This window comes from Plectropomus leopardus, chromosome 20, assembly GCF_008729295.1.
Source record: "Plectropomus leopardus isolate mb chromosome 20, YSFRI_Pleo_2.0, whole genome shotgun sequence".
NCBI lineage: Eukaryota > Metazoa > Chordata > Actinopteri > Perciformes > Serranidae > Plectropomus > Plectropomus leopardus.
The window spans coordinates 7,677,717-7,705,609 of NC_056482.1; the positions used below are offsets into that span (position 1 = coordinate 7,677,717).

The following is a 27,893-nucleotide window of genomic DNA, read 5'->3' on the forward strand; positions in this document are numbered from 1 at the left end:
TTTACCGAATAAAAAGTGCTTTGTCCTTGTTAAAATTGTCTCATGCTTGAAGTCAAAAGCATCCAGGGGAAATATTAACCAAAATATTGTCTGAGTTCAGTGATCTCCCAAAGGTGCAATAAATCTTTTTGTGGTAATACTTTAATTCTTAGAGGAGAAAAAAAAATCAGGCTACCAGAAAGTTCTGTATGGCTGAGATTTCCAACTTTTGGCTTTCAGTAAATCAGTTGTAATTCTGTCTGTAAAATCATTGCAGGTTCTGTAATTCTTTCTTTCCTTATTGTATTCTTTTGATGAAAATGGCCCAGTACCAAGTAGTATCAAAACGTCTTTTGTCAAATGATGAACTGTATTAGATGTTTTTTTGTGCCAGTGATCTGATTCTGGACTGCCTAGATCCTCCCCTGGATCCACAAACTTTCTGTTGCTTTGACACCGAGTAATTAAAACATCACAATAACAAAGAAACAGCTTGAATCTGTTGTGAACCCATTAGTGGCCGTTAGGTAGCATTTGCAATGTCTTTCTAACAGTTAGCCCTGTTACTGTGTGTGCTGCTGGTCAGGCTCTCTCGACTGTTCCTGGCGGGGAGCTCACACTCCTGCAGCAGCTGCTTCAACACGTTGCATGGTGTGTTGTACTTGGTAGTTCAGCATGCCAAGATGCCAACAAAAAGTTTGAAAGTATGGCCATACTACACCCCTTCTATTCACATTAAAGGCATCAAATTGGTATTAGTATCACTTCTGCTGATATCAGTGGTGGTGATTTTTTTAAATGATACTCAGCCCCAGCTGTTTTACACCAGTTTTAATAGAGATATAGTTGATAGTAACAATGATGTGCTTGCAGTTATTATTTCAGTGTAGTAATTGTGCTAATAATCTTAAGATTTTTGCTGGCAGTTACTGGTTGCTGGTTGCTGCGGACAAGTATGAAGCACTACAATAAAAGTTGAGCTGGCCTCGACTTTGTTTCAGTGCTCCAATGACACACTGAAGCGTCAACCAGTCATATGCTTTGTTTCTACCTGTGATCCTGCGCTAATTAGCAAGGATAGCTGATGCTATACTAGCTTTCTGTGTATTGTGGCTATGCTTTGTGGCAATGAAATGTGATGTTGAAATGAGGCTTACTTATTGATGAAAAGCAAAGATATGCAAAGTTTTTGATTAAATACAAACTTTAGATGAAGTTCAGTCAAGGGTCATTGTTGCAAGTAGCACACAAGCAAGCAAACGGTTGAACAGTGCTTCAAGAGCAACTTGTTGATAACATAGCTTGTCTCGCTGTTGCATCGTCGCTCCAGGTGTGAAGACACCATAGCAGCTCTCTGGCGACTGAGCTAAATGCTAAATTTGACATGCTCACAAGCGCATATTAAGTGTATGTAATAGTCAAGGGATCACCAACGTGATAACAATTCATCCTGAGGGTAACATAAATGTTTTAACCAAATTCCATGGCAATCCTTCCAAAAGATGCAGAGATATTTCTTTTAAAAGCCACAAATGTGAGTCTCGCTAAGATTCATCCTCTGGGGACCATGAATGTCTGTTTTAGATTTCATGTCAATCCCTCCAACAGTTGTTTAGATATTTCAGGCTGATTCAAAGTCACCATAACAAAGATAACCCACTGACATGTTTATCAGTTCAAATTAATGTGAGCTCTTAAGTCGCTGGCTTCAGAGGCAGACACTGGAATTACTGGCACAAATAAAACAGTCACCTCTGAGTAAGCCACTGTCTGAACACTTCATGAGCCAACCTGTAACAACTATCCTTTCTAATCCATTTGGAATCCTGGTGGAATGTCAACAGCAGACTTTTTAGATATAATTCCATTTATCAAATGGAAAATGCATACAACATTAACACCAATGAGAAAAAAAACCTAATAGCAGGCAAATAGCAGGCAAATTAGAGGAAGTATTGGTGTAATTTTTACTTGTTACCAGGATACATAGATACATGCAGCCTTCATATCATTGAAGAATACCACCAAAGTCTTTGTCATTGCATACATAGCAGATGCTCACCACCTCCACATCACGTTTCTCCTGTAGCACTGCTGCTAAAAATAGAAAACTAACATTTTATAATGGTTGCAAAATGAGTTGAAATCAGAAGATTAAAAGACACCGATCTCTTAAAAAAAAGGTGTTATAACAATAAAAAGGATAAATCAATGAATCATTTAACCCTTTGAATATACATTCACAGACAGAGACAAGAGAGCATTTCATTTGACAGCAGGAGGAGCTGAGTCTGATCAAAGGATAATAGATGAAAACACTGTTGTTGGTCTCTCTACGTTTCTCTTAATGTCTTATCTCTCTGGATTCTTTCACATCTCACACTGTGTGATAAAAAAAATGCGCCACAAGAGATTGTTCTGTCATCCTCTCATCCTCCTCTTCATTTTTATTATCTAGATATAAAAAGGAAGGGACACACGCACTCACACTTGGCATGGATGAATGAATAAATGAGTAACCACATACAAAAAAATATGCAATGAAAAGAATATTGCGCCTATCCCTTATTCTTAACGAAACAAGCACCAAACCTTTATCTGTGTTTAGCAGTGACAGATTTTAACCTTATATCATAATCTATTCACTTTATTCTTTCATCTGAGACAGACAGATGGGAAAAAAAACTTTCATAGTTTTTCATAGGTTTTTTATGGTGTGTTTATGAACGGGTGTGTGACTGAACAGGCCTATTAGACACAGTCCCAGGGACCAAAAGTGTCTTAGACTGCAAAATGTCACTTAAAGTAACATGTACCTTCCAGGAAGAGACTCTTAATGACCACAAAGAGGCACAAAAAGATTACAAACAGATGCAAGTTAACTGCAAAGAGACACAAAATAAAGAGGGGAAATAACCACACAGAGACACAAAATGACCAAAAAAACACAAAAATGCTCCAGAGACACAAAATAAAGATAAAAAGGGGCAAAACCACCAAAAAGAGACAAGAAATTACAACAAAAAAACCCCCCAAAATGATTACCTCAAAATAACTGCAAAAAGCGGAAAAACAATCACAAAGAGACACATTACGAAAGACACACAAACCCTTACAAAAACAGGGCAGAACTACCACAAAAAAAGACAAAAGGCAGCCAAAAAAGACACAAAATGACCTAAAAGAGATACAAAATAACTACAAAAAAGGGGAAAAAAAGAAGAGATAAAAAATAATTTAAAAAAGACATAAGTTTGCCTTCAACACAAAAGTCTATTAACAAAATTCGGCAAAACTGCCACTAAGAGACTAAAAAACAACCAAAATAGAGGAGATACATAATAACTACAAAAAGGTAAAAACAACCACAGAGAGACACAAAACAATAAAAAAAAGACACAAAATTACAAAACAGACACAAAAACCCAAAGAACCAGGGCAAAACCACCACAAAAAGACAATTAACAACCAACAAAAAGGACATGAAATGACCTAAAAAAAAAAGACACATAAAACAACAATTACAAAAGAAAAGGTTGAAATCATCACAAAGTCTGTGTGGCTTGCTCCGATGTAGAGCCCCTGTTCCACTGCACAAAAAGACCTGCTAACACCGGCTTACATCCAGGCTTTTTATGTTATGGGAAAAGCAACAACTGGCACTCACACCTGTGTCAAATGATTATGCAGTAATCATGGATATTTATCGTCTCTGGCTCTGATTGGCATTGATGGAAATACAACATCCGATGAATGTGCTAATTTTAGCCCGTAACCAGCGAGGTCTAATGACGTGCCACCACAAATTACCATCCGTCTTTTTGCTGAAGCAGCACTTATTGATCGATCCAAATTAGTCTGCACTGAGTTCAATAAGTGAGAGATAAATATCAAGAAGTAACCACTGTAAAGTTTTCACACACCTCTATCCATGTTACTTTCTACAGTTCACTACCCTGTTTTTTGCCCTGTCTGTTATGTTGATCATGACACACCAAAAAAACATATAGGCGAACTTGTCTGCTGCAGAGCCGTGTACACAGCTCAACTGTACTGGCAATGGAAAAAGGAATTTATTGTCTATGTTTAGCAGTATTAGCTGTGTTTAAAAACCTGTGTAGATGCGTTGATTTTGGTGGAAAATGGATATAGGAGATGTAGTGAGGTCTTTTTTCATGTCTGTGTCCAGGGACACATCGTCTCCTAACTCGCCCATGGGTGTGGGCATCTCTGTTAGTGGGTGCTGTTTTTGTTCTGTTTTGTTCTGTTGCCTGAGAGCATCAGAGTGAACATGCATCCCTGTGTACAAGGGCAAAGTTGTGTCGTCAGTTATGATAATAAGTCACAGAATAATAAAGAGCAGCCATCACACAGGGACGTCGACACAGAGGACACAGTTGATTATCAGACAGTGAAAGGCCTCAACTGCAGCCTTGACTGCAGAGCTATGAGTGACACTTTTCATCTCGTCTCCCTCTGTGAGACACTCTAATGTCCATAGGCTGCTCTTGATCCTGTATCACATTTAGATACCACAGACCGATGACCCAGAATTCAAAGCACACCATTTTAAACATTTGTAAGACGACAAACTCATGTTAGCGTGCATTATCATCGCTCTCCTGTGGTGCGAAACAACACGAGAAGTTTGGGAAGATGGGGAATATCTTTGCATTCTCATGAATGCTAATTAATGACAACTATGAATGCTAACAAGGTACAATGCAGTTGATGCAGCTTCTGTTTATTAACTTTTTCTGCAGCAGGCTCTGTGTGTCTGTTCAAAACACCAGTAATGGTGATGTCAGCCCTTATATTTCTCTATATGTCTTCACTTTTGTTTAAAATGTAAGATCAGTAAGGGTAAATATGGGATAGATTATGCTGAATAGATACAATAGAGGCAAGAGGAGGAGAACAGAGACTTCAATTTATTCCTCATTATAAGTGTCCCTGTTGAGTCACCTAATGTCCTCATTAACATACATTTAAGTTTTTTTCCATCTATGAAGAGCGAGTGGGAGGCATGAGAGGCTGACAACAGGGGTGACAGGGGACAGAGAACTCCAAGAACAATCAGTATTTTCCTTTGTAGAGGCAAGAAGCTGAGAAAATATTACACAAATAAGAGAATATTACATTTATGAAAGTCTCTCCTCTTGTTAACCCTTTGAAACCTGAGCAAATTTTCTTGATTTCTTACAAAAACATGGGAATTAGGCACTGAGCAACAATAAAAAAGAAACGACCCAAAAATCTGCAAGAAATTAGTGAGAGGTCCGAGATGATTACCTGAAAATAAGTAGAAAAAAAATATAAAAGGAAATTACCTTGAAAAATAATTATTCTGGGGTTTTTTTTGTTAACAATTTTAAATATATAATTATGATCACCCCCCACCCCCCACCCCACCCGCCTTTTTTCATAGCCTTTTAAAAAAAATATTAAATCTACTCATTTCTTGCATTTGTGGAACATTTCTCGTGAAGTTGCTCACTGCCTTTTTTCCCCCATGTTTTTGAAAGAAATTGCACCAATTTGCTTTGTGTTCAAATGTTTAAATATTTGTGAGGGACATCTGAAAGCAGCACAAAAAAAGGATGTGCAGGTAACAGGTTACGAAGGGTTAATATTACCTCCCTGTGTAAGCAGGAGCCGGGGGAAGCCTTCCAGCTACAGCCTCACTCAGATGATTGACAGCTGTAGTGATTGGGAATCCCTGCCTGGAGCACCTGTTCACCTCACGTTCCCAGGGAAACAGCTTTAGTAGTTCCCCCTCATGCACGTGCATGTGAGGGCACACGACACACAAACGCATAAACGTGTGTGTGTGTGTGTGTGTGTGTGTGTGCAAAGTGTCCCCATCTGCTCAATCTGATCCAAACGGTCAGAGTGACATTTAAGAGGAAGGATGTGGTTATTACATGGATGCATCAGACAATCTTAATCCCATCTCTGAGAGACACAGAGACCTCATGAATAACTGACATCTGTTCCTCTGATCCTCCCTCAGCCCCAGGAAGCCAGCGTCAGCCAGAGAGGCTAGAAAGAAGGGAAAGAATCTGATTTGCATAGCCGCTGCCGCTGCTGCTGCCGCTGCTGCTGCCGCTGCTTAAATGGCTTGTTCTACAGATGAGAGTAATTATGTCAGATAATCCTGTATAACTGTGCATTGTGTGCGCAGGGTCGTAAGCATATGTAGGAAATCACTGTGAGATGGATTGTGAGCCAGAGAGATATTGACAAGTTAATGTAAGTAAAGGGAAAACTGGAAGACATATGATACCTGGCTTCACTTATTCATTCAGTTAGTCATCCATGTCTCCATCTGAGGGATTTCCTCAGCAGAAACTTAACACCTCATTTAGCATGTGCGTAGGTTATAGCCAGAGTAAATCCCTGCATTTCAGTTACACTGTTTATGTGCTGGTGAGGCCTTCTCACTTAGCTGGCAAGTAGGATGATATTCTATATTTTTTTTGTTCTTGACAAATCTCATGAAGATACAAAACCAAACAATGAATTTATCCTAACATGTAATTCCTTTGTAGGTAATTTTCACACTCATCATCCTGTGTTTTTCAATCCACAGCTAAAAATAGCTCCCAACAAATGTACTATTTGCTCCTACTTGAGTGACGTTTGCTAAAAATGACAGTGCCCAGGTGTCCTTAGGGAATTATTTAGTATTTTTAAATATGACTAGTCCATTTTAGAGCCACACAGCGCTTCTGTGAGGCTGCTTTTAAACTAAATGCTAACATCCTCATGCTAAAATACTCATAATTACAATGTTTACTACTGTGTTAGTCAAGATTTGTTAATAATCCAACAAGTCCTCCAACCTATGACCACATAGGTCGTATGTCACCTCTGAATACAACCCACAAGCAGTGTTTCCTAAATTAGCATACCTTCTGGTGAATGGCTGAATAGCTTGTATATGGCCATTATGGTCACAGATTTAACACATAACTTTGTGAAGTTGCAGTTGCATCAAAAGTACGTGGTTTGGTTTAAGCATCTATCTATCTATCTGTCTATCTATCTTATATATATATGTGTGTGTATGTGTGTGTGTGTATACATTTACATACATACATACATATACACACACACACATATATATATACACTCCTGAAATAATTACTTTGGCCACTAGAGATCACCATCCAAAAAACAACGTAAATATAGGTCGCAATTTTTTCTGCTTGTGAAAATGACTGAGGTAGTCATATTTTGCCAGTCTCTAATAATCACAAAGAGGTTTTAGTTTTGCAAGTTGTCTTTCATAACCCAAAATACCCCACAAATTTGTTTTTTTGACCTGATGGTGGCGCTTGATGGAAAGCTTAGGGATTGCCAAAGTTGCAATACTGATTCTGAGAGGAAAATTAATGTCTGTGTCAACTTTTTTGACAATTCATCCAACTGTCTAAGACATGTTTCAATTAAAACTACAAGTGTCAACCATATGGTGACGTGAGAGGTAACGTCACCACCAAAGTTATTAAGATTCATTCTCTGAGGACCAAGAAAATCTGTAAAAAAATCTTGGTGACTAATGCAATGCCGGCTTTGGTGATTTGTGTGGGATCAGTTAACACTAAGAAAAGTACTTAAAATTCTAGCATTAATCAGTTGTTTTTCTGTTTCTACCTCTGTGTCATTTCTCTTAAAAGAGTTCAGACACATTTTAAGTCCCCATATATATTGTATTTTCACCTCAGCTAATCTGATTGGTATATTTTAGATGTGGCCACCGGAAGATGGCAGACACAAATCCAAGTGATCATCTCGATCTGGGCTCTCTCTTATCAAACTCCCAAGCAGGAAGCAATTGAGTGGCACCATCTGCGCGTTCAACACTGCCACACTAGACGACCCCAACTCTGATGAGCTCAGAGTGGGAAAAAGCGTTCCTGGCATCCTGACAGGGAGAAAGTAACTGTTTGTGTGTGTGTGTGTGTGTGTTAGTGTGTGCATTTGAGCATATCTACTTTGGAGGCTTCATAGTGATAAGCTATGAGTCACCCTGTAATAGGTATAGAAGGAGGCTGGAGCCAGGGCACAAAAAGACCTGCAGACAGGTTACTCCAGTGAGTCAGCAGCACTCCTCGTTCTTTAGGATAAACTCCTACATAGATACAAAGACTTCCGTTTCTTACCTTTATTCCACAAATACACACTAGTGCCACTCTGCCTACTACTTTTTATTTTATTATAGACTAACCTGTGGACGCATGAGCTTTAAACACCAAAAACAACTACAGTGAAAATTTGCTCCATTGAGACTTTACACTCACGGCACACACAGAATATTTAAGTTTACAAACCCACACAGATGCTAAATAGTCACATGGTAGGCTAATATCACATGCACTAACACAGCTATTAAGTCAGCATCTGTGATCACAGACCACCGGCTGTAATTGCTGTGCACCACCCTCCATCCGACTTCTAATGAGGGTTCAGGCTTTAACTGACACTCAAAGAGATTCAAGGGCCAGAATGTACGTCACCAACACCTGCGCCACTTAATCCCACAGTGGTCCTAATTTGGTGACACTTTGATGTTTGATTTTTAGTTGAAAGGTGTTGATTTAATTCTATACAGTAACTTTGTATGGCTTGTGGCAGGTGTCCCCTCTCTTTTATTTTTAGTCATGCTAAACATGTGTCTCTGAAGATGCAAATGTTGGTCTGTCAGGAAGTCCACTTTGGTCCAGACTGAAATCTCAACTATTGAATGGATTGCCATAGATTTTACAAGAATATTCAAGGTCCTCAGAGGATGAATCTTTAAGACTTTTGTCCTTTAGTACCTCCATCAGGGCAAAATTGTCACTAATCCTGTCAAATTTCTCAACATATAAGACATAGATTTGCACAAATTTGTTTTAAGATAAACAGTAATCTCTGAGGCTGAAAAATGAAGCCAATTGTCACAGTTTCACTGTAGAATTGTTAAAAACTTCCTTGAATGGCCACTAGAGGCTGGCTCCAAAAGGGAGTTGGTCCCCATAGTCCCTCATATCAAAATGCCCAGTTTTACAGCAGAAATACATATGCATACAGCCTGGTACAAAAAATGGTTTTGGTCTCTAAAGCTAATTTTATAATTCATGGCAACTGTACTGGAGGTTATTTTTTAATATATCTTACCAATTTTAAAAGGTTTAAAGTAACACATAATTAAGGAATGCTTGTCTTTATGTAAGAGAAAACAGTCGTGACAAGAGTGTACAAAAATACAGTGAAAGAAAAAATGGAATAGAAAGGGTGCAAGGATAGTAGAATAAAGATGCTGAGCAGGTGATTGACATTTGATGACACATCATACAGACACGATTATGTGCACCCATGGAACAACTGTGATTAAGCAGATGAACGAGAACATTTCAATTCATAAGCAGGCACTGCTCTTAGATTCATCTGTGGAATATGAAGTAATCCATAAACATGACAGGATTATATTTGACATTAATGTCTTTTCTCTAATTGTTTTTGTGTTGCAGCCGTTAAACACTCCCTTGAGGCAGCTGAAGAATCGATGGGGAGCAAACATCCAGAGTGTGTTTCGTACATGTGTCAAGAGGTCGAAAATATACCCAGCGCAAAATATTTTCTCTCCTCAGCAGATGGCTTAAAAGGAAATTCTGACATTTTCATTTCTATTCTCTTCATCCTTCAGCTGATAATGCCTTCAAAGTGTTCAAGCAGGCCTGTCAGCGGCTCCACGGAGGTAAGGCTATGATTGTTTGCAATTTGAGAGCAAACGACTGCAGGACATCAGCATTCAGAGGTTTTATCATCCATCCTCCTGGATGATTGCTCTGATTTTGCATTTCTATTACATGGTAATTGTTGCAACCGGTTATTGCCAAAAGAGAAAAAATGAACTGGAGGCTTTTGTGAGCGAATTTATTCAACTCCAAGTGGCTTATGTTCAGTACAGAGAGGATTTCTTTGATCAAAAACATAACTCCAGCTCTTAATGACTCCTCTGCAGATTTCATAAAAAAAAGAATTTTCCTTCTAATCATGATTTCAGTCTGTGAAGTGACCTCTCTGATTAGCTGTGTGATTTCTTTTTAAGCAGGCAGGAGAGGTGTGTAACATTGTGTGTGTGTGTGTGTGTGTGTGTGTGTGTGCAGTGTGCGTGCGCACGCGCACGTGTGTGCTCGCGTGCGTGAGCACATGCATATCTTAGTGCCGGGCAGCAGAGTGAAAAGCAAGTAAACAGCGAGGTCGTCCTGCACCATCACGCCAATGGTGCCCTTGAAGTCATTTTCCTCAACATGAATGAACGCCTTCAACCCCGACGAAACCCTTGCACCTGTTCACAGACAGCTAAGTTCGGACCAGAACACACAAACACACACACGCGCACATTAAAAGTTGATATTTGGCTTTAAGCCTCCTATGAATGAATTGGAGTAAAGATTAGGATCTTCATATTTCAGGGGACTGCAGAATGATAAGATTTCTTTTAATCTTCAGCGTTTTTAGGTACGAAATTAACTGGGTTGGGGAGTTCAACATTTGTTTTATTCTTTTTTTTAAGTAGCATCCTCCCCAACATTTTTCATATTTTCTTGAGTTAAGTTTTCAAAAAACGCAACATCCTACCCCCGAGATGGGACCATAGACTGTATAAAAAATGGACGTAGTTAACATGATGTCACTAATTGGTTTGTGGTCATTTTGCAGCTTCCAGTTTGGCGTTTTGGCTCTCGCCATGTTGGTTTTGTGAAACCAGGCGTGACCAGATTTGGACGAGAGGTTGGTTACTAGCAACACCTTGCTAACAGCCTGTCACTCAAGCAGCCCCACCTTTAAATATGCGTAAATTTGGGCCCCAGTAAAAGTAAATATATAAAAGTTCACCCCTGTACAGTTGTCATGAATGTTTAAATTAGCTACAGAGACCAAAACCGTTTTTTTTGTGCCGGGCTTTATTAACATTAATTTCTGCTGTAAACTTGGTCATTTTAACATCAGGGTTTATGGAGATAGACTTGGAGCCAGACTCAAGTGGCCATTCGATGAACTGCAGTTTTTGGCACTAATGCATGGGCTTCATTTCTCAGCCCCAAAGGTTGCCACATGACCAAGTCTGAACTTATTTGTTGAACAAAGTTGTTGCATTTCTATAATTTTTGACCTGCGTGTTTTGCATACTACAATTTCTTTTTTGTTGACCACCACATGGTATTTTTCTAGCTAAACTAAATTATCTCTGGTATCAGTTTTTTCACCTGGTGCTAAATGATTTTGCGTTAGTTCTTCATGTTTCTCTCCTGCAACGTGGTTGGATGCTGTCAGATTGGTTCAAACAAAAGCGATGTGAGGAATTAAGTGTCTACCTGTGGAAATGAACAGCATTAATGTTGGTTTGGAACCGGAAATGAATTGATTTGTGGCACATGCTTTAAACAGCATAATTTCAATTTTTAAGCTTAGGCTGAGGTATTAAGTATTTTCAAGTCAAAAGGGTCAAGCCCAAGTAAAGTCACAAGTCATTGATGTTAAAGTGGAAGTACAGTTGCAAGTCCTTTTGTTATTTTGTCAAGCCAAATTTAAAGTTGTGAGTGGAGTCTGACTCAAGTACAAGTCATGTTGACTCTAGTTCACATCTCTGTCCTCTCTACAATATTCCAGTGATTAAATCTACAAGAAAGAAAATATGTGTCTGTTGCACAAAATTGTGCTTATTTTTTTCTGATTCTTCTTAGATTTTTGCTTTTGCCCATTTAACAGGTCACAGGTCAAAATAGTTTGGTACCACTGCATTATTCCACAGTCAAATCCTTCACTTCAGGTTTCAAAAAGCGCTGAAACCATATTAGCATGACTCAGAGCTAAATAACAGCTTCTCTCTCTGTATTCCTGTCGGTTTCTGCAGTGGCATTTGGCACTTGCTTCTCATCTTCTGCACACTGCTGCCCATTGAGCCCCCTCAGGGGACGACAAGCTGCTGACACTGACACCCCTCCTCCATAAAAACCCCACGACCCAGAGAGATGTGCCAATGTTGGCATCATTTTGCTAAATGTCACCACAATGTATTTTGGATTTGGGTTGCTGTGGTCGGCTGGCACGGGACCCAGTGTCATTGATAGACTCACCTCAGCTGTGGTTTGGCAACATCTCGTCGCCCTGCTCTCCTACTTGCTCTTTCTTTATTGCTCAGGTCAGCAAGACAGCGATGAATCAGTCCATTTACAGGCAGCTGAGACGGGAGGTGAGGTGATATAGAGCAGGCTCCATATTCATGTTGCCAGGTCGTACTTTTCTCTCCCGATCCCTAACACTATCTCCATCAGCTGTGGGTTAGAGGGGATTGGTTATATGCAATTATTTCTTTTGACTTCGCAAACTTACTTAGTGGCGTGCTGACAGTGCAACAGAAGCTCTTTGTTCAGCCAAACTGTTGGGACAAGACGGGGCGTACAGACCATCATTCAGCACTGCAAAGCATCCTGCAGAAACAGACCCTGTCACAGCAGGCTGGGGTGTTGTTGAGAACTATTATTTGATAAGGACACAGTAAGTTTATCTCTTATAGCTTTATAATGTATGCCCTCGAGTCAGAGCCAGCAAAAGGTGAATAACTATTTTATATCACCAGCTCTTAAAGGAATAGTTCAAGTTGTTTGTTTTCTTGGGGACAGCTAGATGACAAGATTGACAACATTTTATGTTTGCATGCTTAAAGAAAAACAGCTAGCCTGAGTTTATCTCAAAGAGAAATCCAACTACCGACACATTAAAGCTTTTTAGCTAGTGGCCTCAACATCAACAGTCTGAGCCTGTCAGTGCCAAAAACAAGAACTTTTAGTGGGTGTACACTGATTGTGCAAACATGCCCAGAGTGGTAACATTGCAGCCCATTTTACGGCCACTCTCTCACAATATTGGACCAATTTCATAAGTTGTTGCCGTACTGCAAGTCACATAGACGCAAAAACATGAGAAAATAGGGTCCACATTGAAAAATACCAGTTTCCCTTTAAATTTACAGTCAGCGCATCCCAACATTGAAGCCATTCACTCAATTTCTCATCCTATATTTTATTGGCCTCCCCAATCTGCTCCTCCCACCATCACCACTAAAAGCACAATGGTTCCTTCTTTCTTGTGTGTGTTATCTCTCATCCCACAAACTGCCACTTCCTGACTAATGGAGGCTGCACACAGAATTACACTCTGTTTCTGTAGGGATGAAATGACCTTAAAATGTACATCCAGAGGTCGTTGGTCAGTCTGGTGACAGAAACTGAGCCAAAATCAGAGCAGGAGGCTGGCTACAGTTCATACGCCCCACTCCCCATGACACATGCATGTTAAAAATGGCAGCTGGTCATTACTGTGTTGGTCAAGCTGTTGCATACCATTCCCATGTAAACTGAGAACCAGACTGTTGAGCTTCCACCACAACTTTAGCTGAAATGTCACTCAAAACTGCCCCAGTACACCGCATATCAAAACAGCGACATGGAACTCAAGATAGCAGTAATTTTTTAAACATAAGTCTGTCCCACTACATAAATTTTTCTCTCGCCAACCACATAAATCTGTTGAACCTTTCCAAAACTCACTCATACTGCATTTACTAATATTGTAAAACTCATTCATAGACAATAACAGGTGGTGCACAGGCTGTTGTAGTAGATGTTGCTGCATTAATATGGCAACAATTGAAGCTTTAGTACTATCATTTTCCATTCAAACTAAAATACTTAAAGGAATACTCCACTCCCCTAAATGCACATTTGTGTATCAGTTACTCACCCTGTGTTACATTGAATACCTGTAGAAAACATTTAGTTTTCATGCCTCCATAGTGATTGAAGAATCCACAAACAAAGAAAATTCTTGATGATTGGAAGTCATGGGGTCCAGCTTGTTTCTACTGTTCCAAGTGGCCCAAAAATTGTTAATGTAGGTTACATGAAAACCAACAAACAAATACACAAAAGGCAACACACTCATGAATTTAAAATAAACAAAGATGTTGTCAATCCCATCTGTAGTCGGTTTGTCGGATGATAACGCACAGTAAATGAACCCTTGCATTGAAGCTACAACCAATTTTGTTCCCTATTTTGGGCCACAGTCTATAGCGACTGGATTTTCAAATGGCCAGGATAGACTCGTTTAGGATAGACTATAGACTTATTTTCATTAAGTCCTACTGGAGGTCGTAGCCTTACAAGGGCTTTTAGTGTCCTCCATGATCACTAAATACTGAGAAGAGCTACACAGACTTTGCATAACCTCATTACCTCACATGACTCCACCTATGAATGTGCTTTATTAAATCAAGAGGACATTCTGAACCTGAACAAAGTTGTATTAATTTGGAAAAACAAGAAAAAGCCTCAATTATGAGTCTCAATTACAGTAAACAATGTGTCAGTCTACAATCATAATGCCAAAAGTAAAAGCTTCACCAAGTACTTTCAGCTCAGCGGGCTGCACTTATAATAGCTGCTGCTACACGTTGAGATTGATAATTGAAGTTAGTGAGAGGGCAGTTATTTAAAGGCGTCTCTAGCCATCCGGAGATGTGGTAAGCTGTTGAATCACAGTGAGTCAGAGGGTTTGAGCAACAAAACTGAAGTCTTTCCAATCACACAAACATGGCTGGGTCTTTCTTTGAATGCAGTGCGTGAGTCATGTTGAGAGAATTCCTCATCTAAACAGCAGGCTGACATACTAGACTGTGTGTGTGTGTGTGTGTGTGTGTGTGTGTGTGTGTGTGTGTGTGTGTGTGTGTGTACATATGTGGGAGTAATCAGCTTACTTTCTCCTCTACTGGATGGAAAAGGTGAAACGAACATCCAACAACCTACGGACAACAACCACATGTGTATTTACATATCAAAGTAAACACTGCAGAGATGATCGACATATTTTTCGATATTTTTAGTGCCGGTGGAAGTGGTTGCGCTGTTGTATTATTTTCTATTATTTTCTTGACAGTGACACTGTCAAGAAAACATAACACAATTTTCCTCTTCCAAAAGAAAACTGAAACTCATAAAGAATACAAGACATTCTTTTTAAATTCAGCACACAAAGACTTTCTCGGTCAGATATGACCAGTAGCTTCATGGTGACTATTGTGTCATGTGTCAAACTTTGAGATTATGTGTAACTGACATTACTGAATCATTTAACTGACTTTGTAACTCTTCTTCACTTGCCATTTGGGTATTCCACAGACAAGTAGTTACATCCGAGGTTGAAAAACGAAGCCAGCGTGGAAGTGCGTAAAACTGTAGTTCCTCAAAAGGCCACTTGAGGCTGGCTCCAGGGGCGAGTTGCTACCCACATAGCCCCATGTTAAAATATATATATATATAAACAAAAGACAGTTTTTTTCAGAATTCATGACAACTGTGCAGGAGTGAATTTATATATTACTCATCTATTTTCATTTTATTAAAGCTTTAAAGTTATCCATAATTAAAGGTGGGGCCGCTTTGACTGACAGGCTGTCTGTGACGTCACAGTGGTTTTATTACAAAAGTAAAACAAGAAGTATGCTAAAAGTTGAAATATTTAAACAAGCAATAACTTATTTTTTGGCCACTTTTGGGCAGCAGATACAAGCTGTAAACACACACTGACATATTATCTCCTTTTAAGTTGATTATGCAGAACATGTTAGCAAACTATTTACACATTTAGCATTTATGGAGCAACATAGGCTTTTTTTCACAGAGGACATGTTTACATCTCACAGTAGGAAAAGCACAGGTGTAAATATGAAATAATGATGGCTTAATTCATATAGCTGCTTCAGTTTCAGGGCCCTGGTGTTGTGTTTGTTTGCTCATTTTTAAACTCACTCAGACCCTTGAATAGAACTGAACAATAATTAGTATCATTCGTAACACCTGTGCTTTTCCTACAGACCAGAGTTTCTGCTGTTAAAAAGGTCTATTATAGTTCATTTGGAGTCATGTTTTGGTCCACATGGTGAATGTTAGTCCAATATTCACTCTCTTTTAGCTCAGTTTTTATTCTCTACCAACTCCTGAAGGCAATATTTTTGGCTTTCTAGGTATTGAATGTCACTGGCCTTCTCTGGGCTATACCAGTTATAAAAGTGCTGACAACTAGACACACTAGACATACACAATATGTATGCATAATATGTGTCAAATACAAATATAAAATGTTTGCGACCAAACAATGATCAAGATATTCAGCCCTTTAACTTTTTCAGAAATATGACAGGGCAACTTCTGTGGAATATGAGACAAACTGAGACAAGCAGGGATGAAATTTGGCTGAATTTTCTGCATGCAGACTGATTGAGATATTATGAACAGGGGACAGCTGGTGCAAGTTTGGTGTGCAGAAGAATAGAATAGATTAGAGCTGGCCCATGTTTCCCTGCCTCTCCTGCTCTGCCTGCCCTATGAATCACCCCTCATCATCTCACCCTAATGAAGCACAGGATGCAACCCCCAGCTAATCAACTAATCTATAGCACCCACAGCTGGGTGCACTTGCAGCAGAGCGTTATTTCAGCAGAGTAAACATTGCGTCAAGGTCTCCTGTAACGTTTGGTGAAACACACTTTGAGTCGTGATATCTTGTTGAGATATTGTGCTTTCTTTCTTTTCCGTGTCACTTTTAAAGTAAAAGACATAATTTTTCAAGTGTAACTCAAAACAATGGTCAGGTGCCCATTTGAACACTGAGACGGGTTTTGCTTGCTGTAATCTTGCCTCCTGTACATGCTGTCCCCGAAATATCCCTTTCGTATGCACTTTTAATGTAACTGATAAGGGACATAACCCAAAGTCATAATTTTGTGCAAAAATGTATTTATCTGAAGATAATATGAGACATCAACAGTCTGAAGTAGACATGTCAAATGGGTACCAAAATTCCAGCCTTGTTAGTACAAATTTCCCACATTATATCAGTATAATTTTCCAGATGAAATGGTCAAAGGCCAAGTGCACCCAAAAGACTCCAAATTTTAAGCTTTTAAGTGTTCTTTTTTCAGCTACAAGCAAATCAAAGGCCAACATAGATCCATATCCTACATATTTGTGATATTGTCTTCATTTATACAGGGACAGCAATGTATTATACTGTAGACTTGATCACAGACACGCACGCATAGAGTAGCAAACTAATGTCACCATGATCACACTCATACTCATGTACTGTAGATCACCACCAATCCCCCCACCCCTCTCTCTCTCTCTCTTTCTCTCTCTCTCTCTCTCTCTCCCAGTCTCATGAAGTCATTGCCGAGCAGCCACTCAGTGCCGGGCTGAAGCTGAAGGAGCGCTGTGGGCTCCACACTTCAGGATCTCTGGAGCCACGGAGGACTCCTCAGCCAGCTGCACAGTCCGTTCAGGTTCACAGCCGCAGCAGTCCCTGTTCAGCCCGCCCGCATGGACATACCACCAACCCCGACAGCATGCACATCTAACAGCTCCAACAACACCGTCTTTTGTCTCGCCTGAGGGGGAAAAAAGTCTGCAAGATCACTTTCCTTGCTCCGCTGAGGTGGACCGAGCGTCAAAGGATTTTCCCCCCTCTTCTTCCTTTTTCACCAAGCTCGTTTCACTCTTTCCCCCCCGTCCATCTCTCGCATTGTTTGACTTTTTTTTTGTCCTTGGAAAAAAAAGGCTGTTTCCACGAGTCTACCTGCTCGCCCAGCACCCATGAATTCGGACAAAAATGTGTACCTCGGCAGAGACAAAGGCATCATGCGGAAGAGAGCGTTGCTCCTTCGGAAGGGTTGCAGCTTCGAGATTACCAGGTAGGTCCTGTCTCTTTTATTTTATTAAGGGGGGCGATTTAGTGTGGGACAAGAGGATGACCAAAACGGCTCGTCTAGCCTAACCATCAGAAACTGCAATCTCCTACAAAGAAGTGGCACTTTATGTAAGGCTGCACAATGAGTGTTCTTTCACCTTGTGGATTTGGGGATTTAACCAGGATCTGCTGTGTTTGCGCATAGATAAGGAGCCAAAAAACATAATGTAAATCTTAAGAGAGTGTAGCCCTAACATAGTCGCCTCTGATCGCCATCAAAAATTTCCAAAAATCACATCCTAATGTGTTGTGTTCACCTCGTCATTTTTCATTTCATCGCCGTGCGCTCAGATTTCTCATCGGACCGTGCCTGGAAGCGTTACGCACGGACACATTTCGTCTGCACCTGACTCTGCAATGTTGACAAAGAGAGCTCAGTGGCAGGACGCCGCCGATCGTCATTTTATTGCTAAAACGTGCTTTTGATTGGGCAGCCCTGTACCGGTGGCCCGGCGCTGTCCAATCGCGCCACAGACTGCTGAGAATATGCAGGTTTTAATTAGATGTGATAGGGGTTCAGATCACCTGCTGTCGCCTCATGCCGCACAGCTGCACACCTGTGAGTGCACACACATCCTGAAGCGACAAACATGAAGGCAGGGAGTGTCCATAGCACACAGCATATATAATGTGCAGCTGATGGGACCTGGTTTTTGGCAAACCTCCTGGACTTGTCAGAGAGGTGTTGTAGTTCCAACAGGATGCCACTGTCTGTGTGTCCCCTGAGCTGTTTGGATAGTGTAACCCGCCCCTGTTCCATGTGCAGCTCTCTTTCCTCAGTCATTTGTCAGTGTGTGGACAGTGTGGTTTGGACCAGAGAAGAGCTGTTATTATTTAAAGGTCTTCACTTTTACTGTTGTCACACCAGTTCCTTCCACTTTGCATGAGCTCTCACTGTCATCAAGACTTGCTGGGGATTGTTTCTCAAGAACTCCTGATATCAAGTGTGTTAGAGCATTATCACCATGGGCGGAATATGACACAGTGGGCCCCTGGGAACAGATGTACAAAGGGCCTAACCATTTCTCCTGCATAGGAGCAAGACACAGACTTTGTGATAGTTTTGCATCTCTGCACAGTCATTATGCATCTTTTTTGTGGTTTTGTGTCTCTTAGTGGTCATTTTGTGTCTTTTTTATTTTGTGTCCCTCTGTAGTCATTTTGTGTTTCCTTTACTGGGGGCCGGCAGATTTCTGAGCTACTTGCCTACACCTGCCTAACTGGGCAGGTGAAGAAAAACTAACATTAAACCCTGGTTTGGGTCTCTTTTAGGTAATTTTTTGTGTCCCTTTTGGGTAATTTCATACATTTTTGAGCTATTTTGTGTTGCTTTGTGGTTGCTGTGCCAATTTTTGTAGTTATTTTGTGTCTCATTGTAGTTCCTTCATAGTTCTTTGTAGTCATTTTAAGTCTCTTCCTGGTCAGTATGTGTTAATTTGAGTAACATCTTGCAAGTGAAGGCCAGGGGGGCCTCTGACACTTTGGGTCCCTGGACCTGTGCCCAGTAAGCCCGTTCAATAATCTACTCAAGATAATCATGAAGCATAACAGCACAAAATGTTATGCGTTTCACAATATTTAATAAGATTGTGGTGCTTCCCTTTAGACTACAGCAAAAAAATATTTTTATTTTCTATTAAAAACTGGCAATTATTTTCCCAATTAACCATTTGGTCAAACATATAGTAAACTTTACACACTTAAAAGTCCAATGTGTGGGATTTGGTGGCATCTAGTAGTGATGTTGCAGTACAGAAAATTCTCCCATATGCCACTACTGTGGGCGACATGAAAAACACAAATGGCACTTTTTAGAGCCAGCGTTTGGTTTGTCTGTTCTGGACAAACTGTAAAAACAACACAGCGGACTCTGTGGAAGAGGAACCAGTCTATATGTAGATATAAACGGCTCATTCTAAAATCACAAAAAACACAGGGGTTCGTATTTTCAGGTGATTACACACTAAACACAGCCATGAATACACAATTTCGACCATTAGATGCCCCTAAATCCCACACACTGGACCTTTAATAATATATGTGTACTTTAAATGTGGCATGCACATCATTTTGGACAAGTTTGTGCCAGTTATAAGGTTAAACTGTAGCTTGGGGATATTCTGTACTGACCCAAACAGGGTCAATTATGACCCAGTGATTGTTGGTGTAAATGAAAAAAATGGCCAAACCGATATATAAGAGCACACCAGCAAAAAGTCTTGTTTTGCCTGACCTGCAGTCCATATCCTAAAAAATATTCTAGTTACTATCATGTAAGAGTGGGAAAAGCGTGAAATTCTTATATTTTATAACATGAAACCATTAAAATGTTTGGCATGAAAAAATCGTTTTTGATGAATTTCCCTGACATTGAATGAGCGACTGATCGTTGCGGCTTTAGTTTTCATTATCTTGAATACATTGTCTGTAGATTATTGTTCTGATCACATCACCTCCCCTACTTCCACCTCCTCCCTCATTTCCTGCTATTTCAGACAATCTGCGGAGGTGTCCATGAAGCGCGCATTTACTCATGAATCTCGCTTCGTGGCCCTTACAGCTGATTACTTTGTCTCAGAATGTGTGATGGGTAGACTTGTTGTGTTGGAGATGTCTCTCCATCCAGGCTGCCAGGTCCCACTCTCCAAATAGAGGCATGTACTGTATTGAGGGTGCATGTGGGGGCGAGATTTGGCCAGCTTTGTGCCAAGCACTTACTTTCAAATTACACATCTCTTCTAATTAGCTTGATTTATCCTGTGCAGCGAAGGAGCTTGTTCCCTCTCTGTGTTTTGTGGAGCTGGAGTCACAGAGTAAGGCTTCCTGGCAGACTGTCTCTCAGACACTAGCAGTTTAACAGACAATCAATCAGAGCCGAGCCTGAAGTGCTACTGCATGGGGAAATAGATTCTCCGCTATACTGGGGGGATATGAAAGACACTCAAGTAGAGGACTGCTGCTGCTGCTGCTGAGAAGAAGGCTGTGTATGATTCGTTGTTCTTCAGATATGCATGCACCAAATGGACCCAACACATTTAGACAGTGCACACTGTATGTTAGGAGCATGCTCTCACATGCATAATGTGCTCACACATATACACACACTGGCCAAAGTGTTTCCATATGTTTGCCTGTGGAAGTATGTCATGAGGTAGTTTTATCTTGACATTGATCTGCCCTCTTTTTCTCCTCCAGGCTACAGACTCAGGCACAGTGTGAGACAGTGATATAAGTACTAAGATGGTTTACTTAAGTGAAAGTACTAAACAACAATGTGAAAATATTCCATTACAGTCCTACATTTAAAATGCAGAGTATTATTAGCAAAATGTACTTAAAGTATCATTACTAATATACTCATTTTGCAGAAAAATTACCCCTATGAGTGATAAATATACAGCATTTTACTGTTGGAGGTGGTCGCGGTGGAGCTGCTTCAGAATACTTCATACAATATTGGTAGCTTGTGAAATTGTTCCCAATTGAGGGGTCAGGCCCCGTCTAAAGAGTCACAAGAAAAATCTGAGATGATTAATAGGAGAGAAAAGAAGAAAAAGTCTCTACTACAAAAACTTTAATAATTTTTCACTCTTTGCTCCAATCTTTGCTTTTGTGTGAAATATTGGATGATTTGACCTGTTCAGGCCTCAATTATTTAATGAAACTGCTTGAGAGGGGGGTTATCTGACCCACATTCACCCCTTCTTTTGTCACCTCAAGCCAAGTGAGATAGCACAGATTAATCCCTGGTCATGACAATTCTGTTACGACCTGGGTCACAACCTGGGAGTGATGTATACCAATTATCTCACATGCTGGAAATAGGTGAGGGGTGTGCACATACTACTTAGAACTGCTGTTTTGTACTTGAATTCCTCATTGTATAGTACATCACAATGATAAACACAGTTAAATGGTTTGGCATTTAATGTTATGATTACTTCAAGTGCACTACTTTTTCAGTTTCAGCGCCTTTCATTTGTTAGTGACATGTCTCTTTTTACGGCCTCTGTCTTGTTCAGCATCCTCACTATGTTCACCAACACTACATTGACCCCCTCCGTCCCAGTCATCACAGACGGCCAGCAGCTCCTGCACCTTGAAGTTCTACTACATCTCTATGTTGTCCTAATCGTAGCTGTAGCTGAAAACATTCCTGCTGCCATCACACTTTTGATTTTTGGGCTGCGGCAACCAGTGATACTTGCATCATGACTGCAACCAGTGACATAATTTGTCCTACCCTGGTCCCACCCAGTGTCATCCTGATTTGATATTATATCGATTCTTTGCACAGCGATATAATATTTGCCGGAATGAAAAAGTCTGCCACAATAAGACTGGGCAAAGCTTGGGTTAAAGGCCCCACTCATTATTATAATGATGCCATAGGCGGCCTTTTTGTGGCTTTTGTGGCAGGGTCTCCCACATATTCATTTATTTGTGTCAGCCAGCCACAATCAATACATCTGCAGCCGCATATTGATTTCATATTTTTGGAGCGGGACCATTTATTAAAAAGAACTCTACAAGAGTTTTGCCCACACTGCGGTCATCTTCCTGCAAAACCATCAGAATTTCAAGAGGGGACAATCTGCAAACCCAACCCTCCCCAGCTCCCTGTCATCAGCTACCAGCACACATAGATTGTAATTCTGTGGGAAACTCTGAAATAACCAAACTTTGACTTCTAGTATTGCACAGGACACAAACACAGATCTCCTGGTTTAAAGTCCTTTCCTTGATGTATTGTTATACCCCTATTAGCAATCGTAGTGGTGTGCCATTCACACCCTTGTCCGACCCACTTTTTGACCTGGGTCAGGGACTAACTAGGTCAATGCGGTTAATCTAAAAAACAAAAAATCAGTGCTGATTCAAGTCTGGTTAAGCCACCAAAAGGGGTACAGGGGCTATTTGGTAGAACAGATAACAACTAAAAGACATCTGAAACTTCCCAGTTGCAGAAAGGATGGGAAACTCTGATTTAATCTTCAACAGTGTGCTGTATTCTATAATCTTATTTTTATGTAGGTAAAGTCATAATATGAAAAGTAACTACAGCTGTCAAACGAATGTAGTGGAGTGAAAATTACAATATTTCCCTCTTAAGTGTAGCAGAGTCGAAGTAATAGTACCATAAAATGGAAAGTACAAGCATGCCAAAATTGTGCTTGAGTACAGTCCTTGAGTAAATGTACTTTGCTTCTTTCCACCAATTGGTATGAGAGACATTTTGCAGTACAATGAATCCAAATACAAGATTATGTTAGCAAGAAGTTAATAGTGTTTAATTCTGATGATCTGTGCTAATCTCCCCACGTTAATCTGCTTTGGGATAAACAGATCACATCATATTATTATTTCTGACTGTGTTTTGGACACTGCCTGATAGTGACTAAGCCTTATCTAACAAAGTCAGCGGACTGCCAGCTGGCAGATCTTCTCACTGACAGCAGGTAGCTGCAGAGTGCGGCTGAAAGCAGAGAAGTTGAATGGACTACTGGAACCAATTGTCCGGTCATTTTCCTCTGCTAGGCCGGTTGCGGGTGGTTGATAGTTACTGGTGGTTGAATCTGTATGTAAACAGTTGTATGTGTGTGTGTGTGTGTGTGTGTGTGTGTGTGTGTGTGTGTGTGTGTGTGTGTATGTGTGTGTGTGTGTGTGTGTGTGTGTGTGTGTGTGTGTGTGTGTCTACATTTTTATGGGCTTAAAAGGGAAATCCACCAATTTTACACATGCAAGTCTGTTTACAGGTCATGTGGAGTACTGCTGCATATGTGAAAAAAAGTTGCGTTAAGCCTGTTGAGGCTTCAAAGGAGCTGCGTGAAATCTGATAAACAGCCTCAAGTGATGTCACATAAGTCAGTGCTGGCTGGGGTGGAACACTTAAAATGTGGAAATAAAAAAAATGGAATTGGAAAGAAGTGTCACTTACCTGACCTCTGTAGCCCGCTGCTCATCTCTGCTTGAGGTGAGCGGCTCAGGGCTACATTAGCTGCTACTAGCATCACACACCTGAAACTTTCAAATTGCATTGTGGATTATAAAAGGGCCAAGATTTGACAAAAAAAGATGGATGCATGAACTAAAAATACAATTTCCCCAACAATTAGAGTGTCTGTGTGGATGTAGCTGACCCTAAACTGTATAATAAGGTTTTCGTGGGTCTGTGAATGCAGCGTAGGTGGAGTGCTTCATGAGTCCTTTTACCTCAGCAGCAGTTTGTCACTTGTTGGTTAGGCAATTGATCTGTTGCTCCTTCCAGAGTTGATCAAATCAATTGATTAGAGGAACATCTGCTGCCAGTGAATGCAAACTTTTAAACCCAGCAGAGCGACTGATTAATTTATACTTTCAGTTCGCCTGATGTTCTGCTGCTCCACTTGTGTTCAGAGTAAACACCCCAAGAGTGTAGTGAAATGAAAAATTGAACATATATTTTTTCTAACAGCACTCCCAATGAACAGCCCAGTTCCAAAAATAGAAAGTGTATTTGTGGTGGTAGATATTTTAATCGTGGCAGGTCGCCATATAAAATTGAAACCGTGGGAAACCCTAATCATGGTTCAGTTGCATCTTTTTTGGAGTCTGAAAATGTTACAGAAGAGCTAAATCAGTAAAGTCCTCTTTTAAGAACTCCAGCTTCTTATGCCAGTGCATAAAACAAGCACACACAACTTTGGGCAAGTTCTTTGCCCTTGAGTCTTGAGTTCGACAGGAGAGTCTGGATGTCCTCCAGGAACAACAAATCCAAACCCATTTAGTGTCTTTTTCCATTAATTTTCTTAACAATTGCAGCATATCAACTCCGCCTGTCAGTGAACTCTCTGCTCTGGGCTCTCTCAAACCTCTTCCAGACAACCTCAACTAATTGTGTGTGAATGAGATTAGGCTGCACAGTGACAATTGAAGGAGCCAGAAAATCACTAGCTGACCACATACTGGAGGGACAAACACGAGAGACGTCTAGGAGCCAGTGCCAAAAAGACAAAGGCAAATTATTTGTACAGGGTAAACCTAGCCCTAACCCTAAACTAACTAAGAACCTGTAAAAATCACTGAGATTTGATCAGATTAGGCCAGAAAACAAAAATCAGAAAAGGTCAGAACAGTGCTTTTTAATGAGTTTAATGGCAACATCAGCAAATTCTGATGCGGTGGAAACTAACCTCATTGTGTGGAGTCTTTGGGCTTGCTTGTCAATCCATAACAGAACATTTGTAGTTCATTTAAGGAAAGGCATGCGCTGGCAAGGAGCAGAGAGGCCCATTCATCATCGAGCTAATGCAGGGCAATGTGTGAGCAGAACATGTTACTGTGGTTTAATTTTGTAACGCAGACCTAACAAATATGTCGAGATAAGGAGCTCCTTCACAATGTGAGGAAGGCGAGATTAGGTTTGACAGCGTGGATTATTCGGCTTTGAAATGTGTGCTGTTCATTAATCAATCCGGCCCCTCCTTGCTTTTACCGTCCGTGCACGCCTCCATGAACAAAAAGCTTCTCATAATTTCGCCCTGCCTTTGCCGCTACATTAACGGAGCAAAAATAGATCCTGCAGCCGCCGAAACTCTTGACAGACTCTTTCAGTTACCCGTCCTCACTCCCTGATCTCACCTCAGAGGTTTATTTGCTTTGAAATGCTATCAGTGTCTTCATTAACCTCTCGCTGCCAAACCCTCTGCTGAAGTTGCCAGGGGTTTTTGCTGGAGCCTGCCTTGCTTTTCAGATTGGCACAAGACTGAAGCCAGATGTAGCTGAAGTGTTGCGTTCAGGTGCTTTGTGAATGATGGAGTTTTCACAATATGTGCCTTTAAAGACAGAGAAAAAAAAGAGAAGGAAATATGTATTAGGGTTTGTCCTCTTGTGGTTTCCTGGTGGAGCTTTTACAGTAGGCTTCAAAGCAGCATGTGAATGAGGAACATGTGTTTTGAATGTCAGACATGTTTTCTATGGTTTTTAGATGTGAGCATGCACTAACATGGACAAGACCTTACTGATGTGCTGGCTAACAGACAGAAGGAGAGTGGTTGTGGTCTGCTGGGCTGCTGGGGGCTCCCTCAGCGTGACAGTCTGTCATGAAGGAACCAGCAGGGAGCTGAACTGATGGACTTACTGACATTTTTGCTGACTTGAGGCACTCCTCTGCTTAGTAAACTCATTTAGCTCTCACACATGTTAGCAGATCACAGACAGATCTTTACACTTGTAGTTGGATGTATGTTTGCATTAGACGAGAGAATGAAGAAACATGTTAATTAATTTCTCAATTAATTGTTTGGTTGACAAGTCCTACACATTAAATAGCAAAACATGTTGTATATGACACGGAAATGTTTGCTGATGCAAACGGCAGGTCAGCATAATTTGTCAATACCTTCTAAAACCATTCAAAGTCGTTGCATCTAACAAATGCAATGGTCAATGCTTTGTTAGATGTAGATTCAACCCCTGAAGTTTAGGGAAACATTGTGGTTTTAGTGGAGGCTTAGGGGATTTTTGTTTTCACGGTTTAAAGAAACTCATATTAACTGACAGTTGGAAACAAAAAACAAACAGCGGTCTACTGTGTAGTACGCTGCATTCATGTGATGTTTGTTATGTTCATGTGCTTTGAGGTTGGAAATTTTAACAACATGAAAGCTACAAAGAAAATGGGTTGCACTTTAATGCTAAGAGCATTTAAACAAGAGGTTGGTAGCTATTTCCATTTTATTTATATTTTTCTATATTATTTTAGTTTTCTATATTTTATTTTTATATTTAATCTAGGTCACTCTACATTGGACAGCAATTAACATTAATACTATATTACACTTGTGATCAAGAATTGATATTTAATACATGAATCGATAAAAGAAATTTTTCCCATTAACCAAACATTGAGTTTTGCCCGCCATGTTATGCATTCATGACATGAAGTCGGCAAGACGGCTCGTGTTATCAAATAATGTTGTTATCAATGTCATTATACTCACCTGACATGTTTACTGTTTTTAGTAGCGGTCATAGACACCTCCAGATTTTCATTTTTCATTTTCAAACTTGTAGACGCAGCCTTGACTGATGCTGACTCAAGTGACATCACTTAAGGCAGATTTTATTGTATTGAACTTTTTTCCACATACTGTATGCAGCTGCACTCCCCAACACCTGTAAACAGACTTTGAATCGTGTAACCGTTTCAGCTCTTATGAGAGATGTTGCTCCCAGGACTTGTGATGAACGGTTTTGGTGCAATATTGTATCACTTGTCTAATTTCCATAGAAGGTTGTAGCTGGGAAATTAAAAACAGTGTGCAAAGCTGGTTCTGCTCTGCTCGGCCGTACAGTCAGTCCCTCAGTGAGGTCTGATAAACACTGGACTGTAATCACTCCCATATGTGGCTGCATAGCTCAGCACAACCCGGCACAGTTCAGCCATGCGCACAATGCAGCAACACCGGGCTCATTTAGACAGAAAAATAGATTCAAATTACTGGAAGAAAAAAAAAGAGGGGAAAGAAAAATCCCTCGCTTGATTACAGCTCTATGTAAACTCCTTCTCTTCGACTGAAACATCTGCTTCCATTTAGGGCTTTAAGACACATACCTACACATTAAAATGCACTGTGCACTGCTCCGGGAAAGCTCGGAGGCTGGAAAAACATTTCCCATTATAGTTGGCTGGAAGAAGCCCAGAGTAGAGCGAGTCGTACTCAGAAGAAGAGTATCGGTTGAGATGCAGCCAGCTCGAGCAAAAGCCACAAGCCACTTGCAAAAGAGAGTCATATTCTAGGGAGTTTTTTTCTCAGAGTTGAATAAACTTCCTTTTTTAAAAACCGTGGTCACTGTCAGGGATGACGCAAAGTGAAAGTGAGGGTGTGCTGAAGTATGAAAGATCAAAGGAAGTCTGCACAGTGTGTGCACAGTCTGTGTGTACACTGTGGGCTGCTTCACACCAGCCCACTGCCCCCGTCATAACCCTTAAAGAGCGATCCAGGAGAGACAGAGGAGGAAATGGAGCCCATGAAGGGTTACTGTTGTACATTTTTACCCCTGCGGTTTCTGAG

The 27,893-nt window shown here is 40.5% G+C and overlaps 1 protein-coding gene across 5 annotated transcripts in view; it reads left to right on the top strand.

Annotated features, from left to right (window-relative positions):
• Positions 1-10,711: 10,711 nt before the first annotated feature.
• The window catches only part of garnl3 (GTPase activating Rap/RanGAP domain like 3), a 96,281-nt gene continuing 79,099 nt past the window's right edge, over positions 10,712-27,893 (top strand). For 4 of the 5 annotated variants that reach the window (XM_042508769.1, XM_042508773.1, XM_042508771.1 and 1 more), the window contains exons 1-2: positions 10,712-10,764; positions 17,249-17,782. In XM_042508769.1, the coding sequence (XP_042364703.1) occupies positions 17,685-17,782 (98 nt within the window). In that variant the 5' untranslated portion in view covers positions 10,712-10,764; positions 17,249-17,684. Of the gene's footprint in view, positions 10,765-17,247; positions 17,783-27,893 lie in introns of those variants that run through there. The other variant, XM_042508770.1, reaches the window with a different exon arrangement.